General features: G+C 39.3%; 2 protein-coding genes across 3 annotated transcripts in view; both read right to left on the reverse strand.

Moving 5' to 3' along the window:
* trappc8 (trafficking protein particle complex subunit 8) overlaps nucleotides 1-7,877 on the reverse strand; it is a 31,666-nt gene extending 23,789 nt beyond the window's left edge. Inside the window, exons 1-10 of one of the 2 annotated variants that reach the window (XM_085437244.1) lie at nucleotides 7,561-7,877; nucleotides 6,206-6,415; nucleotides 5,782-5,865; nucleotides 4,376-4,465; nucleotides 3,990-4,164; nucleotides 3,630-3,783; nucleotides 3,208-3,304; nucleotides 2,357-2,613; nucleotides 1,947-2,062; nucleotides 1,696-1,846 (exon numbers count right to left, since the gene is read on the reverse strand). In XM_085437244.1, the coding sequence (XP_085293370.1) occupies nucleotides 1,696-1,846; nucleotides 1,947-2,062; nucleotides 2,357-2,613; nucleotides 3,208-3,304; nucleotides 3,630-3,783; nucleotides 3,990-4,164; nucleotides 4,376-4,465; nucleotides 5,782-5,865; nucleotides 6,206-6,415; nucleotides 7,561-7,717 (1,491 nt within the window). In that variant the 5' untranslated portion in view covers nucleotides 7,718-7,877. The remainder of the gene's footprint in view (nucleotides 1-1,695; nucleotides 1,847-1,946; nucleotides 2,063-2,356; nucleotides 2,614-3,207; nucleotides 3,305-3,629; nucleotides 3,784-3,989; nucleotides 4,165-4,375; nucleotides 4,466-5,781; nucleotides 5,866-6,205; nucleotides 6,416-7,560) is intronic. The other variant, XM_085437245.1, reaches the window with a different exon arrangement.
* A 208-nt stretch (nucleotides 7,878-8,085) lies between these two features.
* On the reverse strand, nucleotides 8,086-13,924 carry commd2 (COMM domain containing 2). Its single transcript, XM_085437205.1, has 6 exons — nucleotides 13,743-13,924; nucleotides 11,220-11,297; nucleotides 10,579-10,661; nucleotides 10,240-10,314; nucleotides 9,963-10,061; nucleotides 8,086-8,665 (listed from the first exon to the last, which is right to left on the reverse strand). Exons 1-6 carry the CDS (start codon nucleotides 13,807-13,809, stop codon nucleotides 8,459-8,461), a joined length of 609 nt encoding a protein of 202 aa, XP_085293331.1. The 5' UTR covers nucleotides 13,810-13,924; the 3' UTR covers nucleotides 8,086-8,458.
* Between the last annotated feature and the right edge of the window lie 557 nt (nucleotides 13,925-14,481).

The following is a 14,481-nucleotide window of genomic DNA, read 5'->3' on the forward strand; positions in this document are numbered from 1 at the left end:
TGATCATTATCAGCAGAGGTTTTGGGTGAAACCATTGAGACATCTTGCCTTACCCTATCATGTGACCCACTGAAATCATCTGACACAAGATGTGACTGGAGTTGAGGTGCCTGGGAAAGGATCTCAGTCTAGGTGGCAGACAGCTGGTATCGTAAGCCACTCAAAAGAGTGAAATCCTTCAGATGTACAGCCGATTCTTGTCCTGTCGAAGTCTGAGCACTCTGCACTGCGCAGCATACACTATGTTGTTAAGTTTGTGTTTGGGAGTTCTGTCCTTGGGATGAAACAAATTTTGTCTGAGGGTGTTGTGAGGGCTGAAGTGCACTTAGATGTAATGCTTGGAGAAAGTTCTCCTGAGTTTCTCTGATAAACCTGCTAGATAATGGATGACAACGGTGCTGCGTTTGTTATTCTGTTTCTCCCTAGTTGGTTTCTGAGCTTCTTTCCTGTTCATCCACGCTGATTTGATGAAGGCCCAGTTGGGATAAGAACTTGATTTACGAGCTTTCTTTATATGTGTGTATTCCTCTTGAAGATGATTTAAAAAAGGAGTAAACACGTCCACTGTAAACGACCATCTTTGAACAGAGGGTATGGCTTACAACACCAAGAGTCTGCTATCTACAGTGAGATCCCTTCCCAGGCGCCTCAACCCTCACAGCGTGAGCAACGTCCCGAAAATCTCTGCTGATAATGACCCGCATGCCTTCTTTCACACCTTGACTCATGTGATGAGGCACATGATCAACAGTGGGTCAACAACGCTGTTGAGAGACAACACCCACCACGATTTTTTATTCCTGGGACTCTCCACCATTTGGTTTGTATAACTGAATGAGAGGTGAGATGTCTTCAAGAAACTTAAAGACGTCCAGCTGCTTTCTTTCAAAGCTCCTTAGATTATCATGACCTAAATGACTGACAACATACATAGACATACGCGGCATATTCTTTGTGTTACAGTTTAAAATCTTTTACTTCGAGCGCTTTGAGTACTCCGGGAGAGTAGAAAAGCGCTATATAAGAATCAGTCTACGTACCATTTAAATAAGTAATACAACACTACTGTCAGCTCACTGTAGTGAGTGTAATCTTGAAAAATAAGAATGTGCAAATATATCAGATATGTACACCTAATAATCTTAACAGCATGTGAATGTTCTAATTACTTTACAGTGACTAAAAGCAGGAGCAGTTTAGACCTCTGTATGGAAAATCCTGTATTTATGTGTACTGTAACACTCTCTATCATTATTGTGTTTTTGTTTGCGATACACAGGATATAATAGGTAAAAGTGTCTGAATTTGAATGACTGAATGCTAGTAGTCACTTTAAAAGACCGATAATGTTACATTTCCAGAGTCTATTACGAGGTTAATTCTCTTGTCTGACGGCTGACTTTAGATAATGCTAAATGTTCTGAACTCGTATTACTTTGTACTAGAACTTGTTAGTACTTTGAATTTACTTTTTAATATTGTAATGCTGAGTTCAAAAGCTTCCTTCTGATTTATTCCCTCAAAAGTTTACTGTGGGTCACATATACAACTCTTTTTGCTCTCTAGGACACTTAACAAAACAGAATATTCCATCACTGCAAAGTTTTAATTGAAGTGAGATTTTACAACAAAAGGCAGAAGAAGTTGTTCTGATATCATCACGGTCTGCAGACAGATCAACATGCGTGCTCTCACCAGTGCCCCAGCAGCATACAGCATGGCCTGGTCTGACAGGAAGTCCTTCTTGGCAGTATGATAACAGCTGTAAGCCAAGTCATAGTGCTGAACCAGGAGGCACAGGTCAGCCATCTTCCTGATCTGCAGTTCTGGGGCTTCTGGGGGATATCTGGTATGACAGAAGGGAAGGGTCAAGGGCATTGCATACAATATACAGGGTGTTGCATGGGCTTCATTTATAAGAATAAAATGCATTGCAATGAGCTTACAGAAGGCCACATGTGCTCTTTGGTTCACTGATGCTCTTCTCTGGAGCTTTTCCTCCACCAAACCACTTCTTTGTTGCAGTGAACAGAGACCGACTCAGGCCCTTCCTGGATACTAGCTGTGGACAGGGAAGCAAATCATGTTTCCAAGTGCTGGGAGAAGTCAGCGAAACAATAGAATTGACTGAAATGGCTAGTGTACTCTCACAAGCCATAAACTCAAATTATGCCATTATGATTAATTTTACAGTTCCAGGGCAGAAATATGAAAGAAGTATACATATTGTTTCAGCATAATGCTCAACAAACTACATTCTCTAAAACAGTTAATATAGTTAGTATAATTTTACATTGCCTGAAGCACATCACAATCACAAACAACAATATGTTGAGGGTCAAGAAATGAGTCGTACCTGATCGTTCAGCTGTCTGATGGTTTTCTCTATGTGTGGCAGTAGACCTCTGAAGGTGAATTCTTGGATAAACTGTCTTATGTAATCATGGTCGTTCAGGGTCAGACAAGCCCCATGGCTACCTGCAGCACAGGCTGGGCTGTTTGAATCTTTAGCACCTTTCTTTAGGTCCGTATGTACAGCACTGAGGTTGTGCAGGTTTGCCATGCTGCTGTCCAACTGGAGAGGATGCCCTTCCAAGCTACTGGACATCTCATCTGCAAGGAAATAGTGTAAAATATAAACTCATAACAATAACCTTACATAATATAAAATAGTACCACTATTTATGCACCCAGAAAAGTAACTACTGCTGGTGCAAGGATTATGTGGAAACTGGTGTTTCAAGCAGTATAAAACATACGGCATAGTCAACCTTTACAAACAGATTTGGTGCCCTTCTGCTCACTTCTGCTCACTCTTGCTGTTGGTGCCAAATTACAAGATTCAACCACCAAAGATGTCAACAATAAGCCTGATGAATACTGGCAGGATGGTCTTTGTTAACATTACACCAAAAATAAATAAAAGGGTTTAGTTCTCATCGAGACTAGCATGACTGGCAAAGAACCTGGTCAGGACCAACACAGCGAATACATAGTGCTAACTAAAAAAACATGGAAAGCGGTACAATGGAGCTGCAAAAAGGAAGTCATATTTATAAAATTTACTGTGAGTGCAATATAGCCAAGCAAGTTGAATTAAAAAAAAAATAAAAATAAATGGTGACCTTTAGATTATTTGTAACTGAAGAGCAGAGAAGCAAAGATCTCCCCAAGTCAGTTTACAAAAGAAGTATTAAATTAACTCACCTTTCTCAGCTGAATAATTGCCGTCTACTTCAGGTCTGCTAATAATGGTCTCTACAGCAGCACTGTTCACAGTTGGAGCTGGATCATCAAACACATCCTGCAAAAACAGGTTCACTATGTGAACTAAAGTAAAATCTTTGGTAAAAGAGAACAAAACTGAACAATCAGGCAACTGCAACAGTTCAAAGTACTATTAATGACTGGGCTGTCCACAATTCAGTCACAACTACCCCTCAAGGTGAACTGACAAACACACACATAAAACCTGTGCTTTTACTGTATTCTTTTGGTTTGTAGTCTACCCAACAAACTTTCCCTGCCATCGACAAACTTTTCCTTCTGCAGAATCGTGTCCACCGGCACTAGTTGTTGCAGGAATATTTAAAACAGCCAGTGCATGTGGAGGAGTTTGCAATGTTTACCTGGTTATGAAGATTATTCTTGTGCAAGTATTGACTCCAGGGATCTGGAATCTGTTCATCCACATTAGCTGAGAAGGTGCGGGAGTTCATTTTCAACAGATAGCAGCCCTGAGAACCATACTTCTGTTTCATATCCTCATAAACCACATCTGCCCTGGAGATACAAGGAGAATACTACTTTAGAACAAAACAGCTTACACTTACTAGAGCATAATGAATTCAACAGTTATTTAAAGTTATTACATATAGTTGACTTATTTTTAAACATTTGACATTGTAAGTTCTGGAGTAGTTTCACTATGAAAGATGATCAAAATGTGGTCGATGAATTTTAAAGGAACTTTATGTTTCTTTTAGTACCTTTGTTCATCCCCTTCACACATGTCATGTAGCAAGACATAGTACTTGAGTGTGTTAGGAATAAACCACTTGGGATTAGTGTATTCTCCACTGTGCTGAATTCTGTGCTGCTCCTGAGAAAGCTTGAGGAACTGCTCCACAGGGACTGCCTCAGTGGATGATACCACTAGCAGGCCTGCCAGAACCATGTGAAGGATACAACAATAAATAGACTACATATAAGGATACTACTATTAATAATACGATAACAGAAAGCACAAGCATACAAAGGAGGAAATTTTTTTTTAAAGATCCTAAATTCCAGTTTGTCAGCTCTTCTATTTAAAAAAAAAGCTGACGACAGAATGTTGACCACTGGTCAGATCTGTGTGCTGTTAAAAGGATACAAGCAAGGTAATGATTGAGGAACTCGTGGTCAGAGGCAGGCATTGACTGCAGGAAGTTCTCCCTGTAGGCTTCAAACCAGGGCGTGGTTACTTGAAATAGAAAAAAGACAAAATAGACAAAAGACTTAAAAAAAGCCAGAAAAATGAGGTAGTTTCTAATACTACATGTAGATTAAAAGATAACCACTTTTGAATGTTTTTCTTTGAAAAATATGGACGATAAACTAAAGATAAAATGTCTTGTCAACACAGCAGCTTCAGTGAGTCTTGGCCTTAAGACTTAAGAATCGCTGGAACAATTTATTCCTTCATCTGGTGTTTTGATGATGCACATAAAGAGCACCGGATTAACAGTGGATTAATCACACAACTCCAATGTGGAACATGACATTCCTTTACCACATGTACCAGTAAAACCATCATGTGAGGTGATATTTCAGTCCTAATTATTAGAACTTCATAGCTGACATACATTAAAAGATCATTTACACAGGACTCAAATGTAAATAACAAGAATTATACTTACTCAGGTTACAAATTCACTCAAATTAGGCCATGAAATATGCGTTTGACCAAAATATCCTTAATTCACTCACTGTTTGATCTAGGAAAAAAAAGTCTACACTTCCTCATCTGAAAATTTAACTAACCACAAATCCTACTTTTACACTTATGTGATGAGTGTGATTAAGTAGTACATGTAAGTTTTTTTTTAATCTGCCATAATGTCTAAAATAACTAGTCACTGATACAGTTTTATAATCCCGGCATTCTTAATTTATGTATAAAATAACTGGCTGCATCCAGTGGTACCCCTCAGTCTCCTAGCAGACACACCTATGTTATTTCAAAAATCCTCTGTGACTTCTTTCTCAGGTGGCCCTGAGGTCAAGGTAACTGAGATTAAAACTCATCTGAGATTTTCTTTTGTACCCATGTTATCAGTTTTCATTCTCGAGTTTAATCTGCCCTGGACAAACGGTACGAGGCGGTGCTCCGCAACTCTTTTACTTCAGCTACCTCCCATTTCTTGTGAACAATTGTGAAAGCTTGGGAGAAAAAAACAGTACACACATGAACACGCATTTGAAATAATAAGGAAATAATAATCTTTGTAAATCATTTAGAGCGACTGTCACTAGTAAAAACAAGAACATATACTTTAAATTTTGTCTAACTTAATCAGTTTTTTGTCAACTAAAACTAGACTAAAACTACAAAGATGTAGATGCCTAAATTACAACTAAAACTAAATTACATTTTAGTTAATAGACTATGACTAGAATTAAGTAAAAATGTTCTGTCAAAATTAACACTGCAGGGAACTGGAAGGTAAGGACCAAAACAGGTGTGACACATCTTATAGATCTATAGCGATCCACGCATGGGCTAGCAGATAGTGATACCTGAGCTGTACTTGGAGGTTTTGATTTCCAACAGTGTTTCTCTCCAGACACTGTACCAGGGGGTGCTAGCTTTAACACAGTCATCTAGTAGGTTGAAGCACAGAGTAAGCATAGAGTACAGTTATGCTTTGATGTACTTTTTTCATTACTGAGCTGTGAAGTCAACATATCAACGACACCTAGGAGAAGTGAGCTCTGAGACACATCTGTGGTGTACAGTTATTTCTAATCATGGATCTGGACAGTTACACACACAAAACTGCATCTAAGCTCATAAGAAATATCAAAAATTTGAAATTGATCACTTATTGTCCATAACTGACTATCCAGCCAAATATAGTGGATTACCATAATAATAATAATGATTATATTTTTCTATTGCTAACATTTTATCAACACGTTCCAATCAAGCATTAGTCCTTACCACTGAAATTGAGCTCATAATCTCCTGCCATAACCACATTAGTCACAGCACTTTCTTGGGGCTGGCAGGATGACACCACATCACTGAGTAGCTGACGCTGAGCAGGGCTCAGGGACGTAGATGTTGTTGTTGGACTTGTCACTAAATTGTTGACACAGATACGCAGGTTTTTCACAACCTGCAGTTGATTGCTGGGATCTCGGATGTGACCTAGAAGAAAAAAAGAGTAAGTCACAGCATGGCACTCAAACAGTATCAGAAAATATACATAAAAATGTCACTGATGGAGAAGTGTCCCCTTTATAAGAAATATGCATAAATGGAATGCAGCGCAAAATCTCTCAACCGTAGCAAACAGGTAAATAGCAATAGCACTAAATAAATACTGAATTGAAATCAATAGCTCGTCTGCTGCTTAACTGACAAGAGCGATATCCCACAAGATTACCTGAACTGATGTTATAATTTAGATTAAAAAGTGTTGCTTTATATTTTTTTGTGTGACATGTATTAATTTGGAAGCACTAATTTCAGAGTAGTGCAATGTGAAAATTTATCAAAAATTATTACTACAGCAATGATTACTAAGGTATATCAAAGACACAGCCTTATACGTTTCCATCAATCTCCCTTCCACTGTTTTGCTGCTGAAAACTTCCCCTGATAATTGCCTGTCTCCTGGAATCTCCTCCTGCCCTTGAGACTGTGCTGAGAGACACAGCAAACCTGGTAATGGCACGTAACTGATTGTTGACTGTGAAAAACTCAATGAGGCATATCTTTAATATTTACTCAGCTATACAATTTAAACTGCTATCGTATAGTTTCACGGATTTTACATTACCCAAGTGTAAAAATCAAACAAAATGTATATATCCTGTAGATTTCGTTTATACATTAGTAAGAATGTTAATGTATATCAAAAAACTTAATATGTAGCTTTAGCTTAAACACATTTAGCTGCATCGTCGCTTGTACTGAACATGACAACTAACACAATTGCTGCGTGCTCCAAGTAAAGTCTGTTAGCTTGTTTACTATGTGCTGAGTCTAATAAACCACCACCAACAGAACTGTTCAGCTGCTGACTGAAACGCTGTCCTAGAAGACCAAATGCTATTTTTTCCAGCTCGGGTCACTTTGCACTCGCATGTCAACAAGCAGGGCGATCGGCATAGCTGCTTAATCACGAGCCAAACTGCTAAGCGTCTGCTAGCGAGGAGCTAACGACAGTCGTAGCCCCTCGAGCAGCAAAACATCTTTCCTCATTATTTTCCTAAGCAACTTTTACTCATTTTTACCAGCTACGAAGCTGAAAACGGGACTGAGGGTGTGTTTTGAATAGTTGTTCATACCTTCAGACGTAAGTCTGCAAAAAGGCCTCAGCAGCTCCGCAAAATTTAGGTTGTTTTTGCGAGTCACTCTCTCAGCTTCTTCACTGCACAAGACGGCCACCATCGGGACAAACGAGTCCTGAACGAACTCCTGTACAGACTGGACACACTGGGCCATGTCGAAGCAGAGTCAAAACTATTTAACACAATGAACGGAGTCAAGTGTACTATCAAGAAAGCCGGGCTATAGCATTACTTTAGACAACTCCTATGTCAGAAGACCGCAGCCATGTTGAATACGCCAGCCTTCTTCCTGTGAAGGGCCGACAGTCAGGTGATTCTGGAATACGTCACTTCCTTTTCCGTTCCATTTGTTCGGTAGCGGTCTAGACCCTGCTCTAGAACTTCCAGAGCCTGAAGTTCTGGCCCGGGTAGCAAGACTTGATGGAGAAAAACGTTGAACATTTCCCGACTTTTATCTATGATTTATGTACCATCACGCGGTTAGCAAATCATCGATATACTTATTAAACCATTACAACCCTGCAGTATAAAAAAATTAATTTATTAACACATCACATAGTTTTCTTTGAATGCGCGAGCTGTCTATTTGCATTTGCGTCATGACAGTCTTCTATATAATATTCCAGTCTGCCTTAGCAGGGCCGTCACAAACCACAAAAATAAAGTTTCAACTGTATCTTACACTTTAATTCAGTATCACCAGCACTGTAGTAACTTTCTGTACAATCCATACATCACAACTTGGCATAAAAAAAACACTGCCAGTAAAAAAATATAGCCTTAACATCCAGGTCCAAAGAAAGGTGACATTCTGCCCTGCACAATACAGACACTACTTAATGTTTCCCAGGTATAAAGGCTGCAAGTGAGAGAAGGCACACGTTGTACAGAGGGATTATTTGATGTTCCGTAATATGCGACGAGCATGACTGGTTTTCATGGCAGCCAGAGCAGTCTCCAGTGTGGAGATGAGGTGCAGAAGGGTGCTGGGATCTGTCTGGAGAATCCTGGAGTTGTAGTCACTGTGGCCGTCACTTCTGGTTAGGTGGACACGCATTGTAAGCATAGGAATCAACTGCTGGCGGACTGAACGTCTGGCCAACTGACAGAAAAAGCAGAAAAAACACAATAAGATAGTCAGACAAAGAGCGGGAAAATAGTTGAAAACTGAATATTAGTAATACTGCTTACTGACAGAAATCAGTCTATGTAGCTCAGATTACAGTGCAAATCTCTGTTCTGCATTACACACCTGCAGTGATGTGTGATACCACTGATTTCCTTTTCGATCCGATACCAAGTAAAATTCAGGGTGGTATCGACGATACTGATCCGATACCGATACTCTGTACAAAAACTTAGTGTTTCATTGTATTTCATAATACAATATATAACTGTATTATGTAATTGTAATAATAATATAATAATAGAGCTTCATAGTGCTTACAGGACATCTGACTACTTGTTCTTATTGCTGAATGATGCAGAATTATCATATAGAAATGAAAAAACCTAAAGCTGTGCGCTAATTGAACACGGTGCCTGCCTGCAGCACTAAAGGCCTCCGCGAGAGACGTCTGTCTTGCCCTAGCAGCACATGTCCTTCTCCTCCTCTTCAGTTCGCCTCAACATAGCTCATCATATTCTGTGATATGATTTACTCTGAGGTGTTTGACGAGGTTAGCGGTGCTGCCACAACACCTCACTGTCCTGCCACATGTATCGCAAACCGCGTCTTGGCTGTTTGTGGAAGTAAAATACGTTCACACGTCACTTCGTTTACGCCCAGCCATTGTTGTGAGTGCGCACGCCAGGGGCCGTAACACATTTATGCAGCCGTATTTGGCATATGACTATGAAATACGTAAGAGGAAGTAGTTCCTTCCAATTTAGACGATCCGAATGATAGTTTCTTTCCACTGTGTAACTGTTAATGGAAAAACTACCAATTTACCCCAAAGTACTAAAATATCGATATTTTAATATGAGAATCGATTCTAGAACATAAATTATTGGTATCGGAGGAATCGATATTTCGATATCGACCCGCACATCACTACACACCTGCAAGCTTACAGTGTCACCTAATAATGATCACCTGATATAAAACCATACATCACAAGGTCAGATGATGGAAACCAGACTGGACAATATTAGTGTGAGGACCAGGGGAAACTGTATACCCTTCAATATAATTTTATCCTTCAAGCTAAGTAAAGTGTCTTAATCCATGAGTTCAGGAAACATTTAACATCCAATACATTAAAAACACACATACAAATAAAAAAAGACTACAGAGTTGAGTGTGATATGCAACAATTGCACATAAGTACTATCCTGTATTTCCCACTTTATGTACCACAACAGTCAAACAATAAAATGATCTAGAAACAATACACCTGGACATCAAGTCTCCATTCCAGGTTGTGGTAGGCAGGCATACTGGACGGCAGATGACTCAGGATGCTGCGAATCTGACTGTGGTGCTGCAAGTAGAGCTGTACCAAAAGAGAAAAGTGATCCAGTCAACATCCTGACAGACACACTGCTTAGATAAACAATGTACCGCTTAAACAAAACTTCAACAAACAAAACTAAAACTTAGACTATACAGTATTTAAATCAAGTACACATTGTTTAAACAAAGTCAGTTAAATAAAACTGTTTAAAAGCCACCTGTAAGAGCATCTGGTTAAGCTCTTCGCTAAAGCCCAAAACCAACACTGAATCAAGGAAATCCACTTCAGATATCTACAGAGAGAGAGAGAAAGAGACAGCTGTGACTCTTGGAAGAGCTCACATTTGTTTACAGTTTTTGTCTTAGCTGGTGAAATATTTCTAGTGTTTAAGTATTTCATGATGATGCAGGGCAGAAATCAAGAAAATGACACACTAAATATGGGACATGGACGTCATGGGGGAAAAAAAAGAGCATTCAAATCACAGCATTCAGGGATAAACAGCACATTCATCTATGTTCACTGATCCAAGGTGTGAGGAGTAAGTATTCCTCACCATGTGTTTGGAGCTCTCTGTCATCAGGAACATCAGGCCTTCCACTCCATGTTGTACCATTTCTACAGGAACACAGAGTTTCCCTGCAACCATAACGGCATGAATCATAAACTTAGTTAAAAGAGGCAGTGCACAAGTAATTATTTTATGTATCAACGCTGTAACAAAGTCCTGTTCTATTTAGCAGTCACAGTAATGAAATTAAACTCTTATTACCTTATAATAAACTGGTTAGACAACACATAAACTACAACTGTATTATCCCAGCACCAGAGCAGACTTGTACCATCTTAAAGACTCTATGATCTGTCCTTCAATTTCCTAATGAAGGGACCCAAACCAGCAATGTTTCCCTATTCATGTAACCAAGAATAGGGAAACTCATCACTCAAACTCATTACATTAGATTTGAATCCTTAAATGGACTAAAAGGCAGACTAAATATTTGAAACAATATTAGCATGATTGTTGTACTTACTTAAAAAGGTATACTAAATAATGTAACAATTTAATATGAATTTCAGAAAAGGCAGTGTGAGATTGCTGCAGTAAAACAAACCTGATAAACAAATACTATGCACTAATGAGCCACAGAAGTCACATAAGCTTGAAAAGAAGCACTAAAAGATGAAGAGTCTTACTAGCTGCTCCCTCATAGACCTTTGGACTAGCTCCTCTTCTTAGAAACTCCAGCGCTATGCGTCCAAACTCTCCCACCACTGAGGAAGTTAAAAAAACATAAATGCATCATTATCACGAATGATATATAGATAACTCATAGCCAACTGTGTTTCGGCATCAATAATTTAAATTGATTCTTCTCAGAACGATAGCATTGACACACAGGACTCAGGCTAACAAAGGTAAAATCCCCCAAATTCCAGAGGAAACGAGGAAGAAGATCATTTAAAGCCTGTATGCCGGCTTTCATTGGACATAAAAGTGTAATCCTAAAGTTCTCAGATTGCTGTAGTGTGATAAACAGCACAACGTTTGCTTTATGATTTACTGAAGTAAAAAAGTGTTAGACTGAATCAAATGGAGATACTCCACGTAGACACAATTTGTATTTAATTACAGAACTTAAATGTTCTTAGTTCCATTCGGCCGCTGAGGTTTACTCTGTTAAGATTCCATGCATTCATTCTCTTCCACTTATCCAACTCAGGGCCACGAGGGAGCAAGAGACAGGTCACACACATCACAAGACTAACACAGAGTAACAGACAAGCAGTCTGTCACAGGGAAACTTTGGACTTGGCTGGTGTACCTGGAGAGTACCCATGCAGACAGAGATACTAGACACACTAGTATACTAGACTATACTAGATACTAGACTATTCTGCGAACTTAACCTGCTCTGAAGCAGGTTAAGTTCGCAGAACACAGATCAACAAATATGAAATCACTGCCCTTTGACCAATCAGTTCTCCAGGAAATAGCATCACCATTCTTGGAATATCCCTCAGACCCCTGTGTGCAGACAGTAGGAAGGTCTCAAGTGTGTTTTTTTTTTTACACTGTGTAATGTCTTTGTGTATCCCTGATGAGCAAATATTTAAAAAAAAAAATCAAATTTTTTGTTGCTCAATTTTTTTTTCTGTTTGCTTTCTGTTTGCAAACCACTTTACAACAAATTTATAACATTTTATTAAATTGATGTAGACACATAGACAAGTGTAATACAGCTTCTCTCCTGGGGGGAATACATGGTATAAGTGCAAGTTGCTGTACCTTACTAAAACCACTAAAGTACAAACTGTGCTTTGCATTGTCACAGGAATGTTTGGATATTATTTCTGTGATTTTGTTTTACTTGATTCTAATCTCCTGCTGAGTCTCACATTCCTGGACACACGGAACATACATTACAGATACCCGTTCAATCAGTCAGGTTAATGTTACTTTGATCTGCAGCAAACTGAAGAGATTTCCACTCTCCTTGCCTTTTACTTGTATATTTTTATGTTCTTTAGATATTTTCACAACCATTTAGTATCATCTCTTGATTAGGTGGTGTTCCAGGTACATCTGTCTTTTTGTAAAATAAAAAACAAGCCCACATTTTCCTCACGACACCAACGACCAGCTCGACGGTCCCTCGAGTTTCCCTGCACACATCCCGTTCAGCAGTCAGCTGTCAACAGCTGCTGCTAATTCAGGAAACCCGCAATATACCATAATGTCACTGTAATATTCTGCACAAAATAACAAATGTAGCTCATTTCCCCAGCACAGACCTACTGCAGCTTGTGTTTACCCTCACAGTGACTGACCTGGGATAAATGGCAAATGGGATTTAAAAGGAGGGAGCGATGGACACTGAGATAACTTCATTTGACTTTATAAGCAAACCTGTTGCTTTGATGAGGATTTGGCCAATTTGCATTAGAAAGAAATAGATTTAATGAAACTTATCATTTGGACAGGTAGCTGTGCACCTTAGTAATATAGTTCCCTTGCTCAAAAGACTGAATATCATCCTCTCAAGATGCAAACATATTCAGGAAACCCATCCAGGTTTACTGGTCACAGACAGTAGATGGTTATTGTGAAAAGCATATCATCTTTAAATAATTAATCCCAGTGTTATGGAGAATATGCAAACATAGCCACTGCTGGGTAAGTGTAATATTTTATTATACGTTTATTCAATAAATGGGTTTATGGCACTGAGATTATTATTACTGAGATTATTTCAGCCCGGTTCCTTAAACTTATGGCCTGCTTCTGACTGATCTGCTGCTCAGTGTTTACCATTTGCACCAGCTGGAAATGGAGACCTTTTTGCTGAGGTCTTTAATGTTGTTTAACTGCATGATGAGACACTGGCAGACAGAGACGACCATTCGGTGAACATGAATCTGCCGATGCCAGTGAACCTGAACCAGGTGGAACTCATAGGGATCATTTTCTGTGGTAGAAGAGTCATATGACCACCCCGATGCTGCCAACAACACGCCTTTCATATAAACGCGCAGGGAAAACCCTGGGTTAACTCAGCGAGCTGGTAACCAACTTCGTGTGACCATTTATCCTAAACGTCAATGTCAGGATAAGTGTATCTAGATAACAGAAGGATATCCTGGGTATGCAGAACAAGCTTAAGTGTATGCAGCCCTGATCCTCTGCACCTCCTATCCTCCCTCACGCTAGTTACTAACCTGCGGCGTCAACCTGCGGCAGGAACGACAGATGTTCTTTATGTTCCTCAGACAAAACCAGCAGCATACTGACCAAAGGTTTCCACTTCAAACCCCCGACAAATAATAGACATATGTATCCGGAAAACGATCCGTTTTATTTCTTCTTTGGTGTCTTTTTCTTCTTTTATTTTTTATTTATTGACTGTTGTCAAACAGCAAAATGGCGCATTACCGCCGCCACCTGGTGTGGAGTGTGGACTTAAACGTAAATAAAAAAATTTATATATATATTAAATATATATATAAATCAATAAGTCCCAAACAAATTAGTCTCACTACTCACTACTCGAGTACACTGCATACCACCGGCATTTATAGCACCTGAGAGGAGCAGGCATATACGGCCTTACTGGAAAGCGCATGCACCCTATCTTAACTCTATCTAGAAGAACTGGTTCTTAAAATTCTAGCATTACAGACACACTGTCAACTCTTCCCCTCTTGACTGTTCTCAACAGTCTTTTAATCCTCCTGACCTCGCTGCCAGAAATACTTTGTCTGATTTCTTTCTAGATCTACTAGGACACCTGTGATTAGTCCCTGCACCAGTTTAAACTTGAGCAATATTTTCCCCTGTCTCTCGTACACTTTTTGCAGAAACTCTCAGCATTTAATACTTTTTCTGCTCTTCCGTTTTAACTGCGATCAGCAGACTTGCATCTCTTAGTACTTAAGCTACTGTTCCATCTCCAAGCTT

Source organism: Copadichromis virginalis, linkage group LG17 (genome assembly GCF_057382275.1).
Source record: "Copadichromis virginalis isolate Kocher_CV1m ecotype Utaka linkage group LG17, C_Virginalis_male_GT1.1, whole genome shotgun sequence".
NCBI lineage: Eukaryota > Metazoa > Chordata > Actinopteri > Cichliformes > Cichlidae > Copadichromis > Copadichromis virginalis.

Excerpts from the sequence above, each read along its gene's own strand:
- commd2 (XM_085437205.1), bottom strand. The coding sequence starts at position 13,809 with ATGCTGCTGGTTTTGTCTGAGGAACATAAAGAACATCTGTCGTTCCTG. Across the intron at positions 10,315-10,578 it reads CAGAGAGCTCCAAACACATG|ATATCTGAAGTGGATTTCCT; the intron begins GTGAGGAATACT and ends CTCTCTCTGTAG. Across the intron at positions 8,666-9,962 it reads AATGGAGACTTGATGTCCAG|TTGGCCAGACGTTCAGTCCG; the intron begins GTGTATTGTTTC and ends TTTTTCTGTCAG.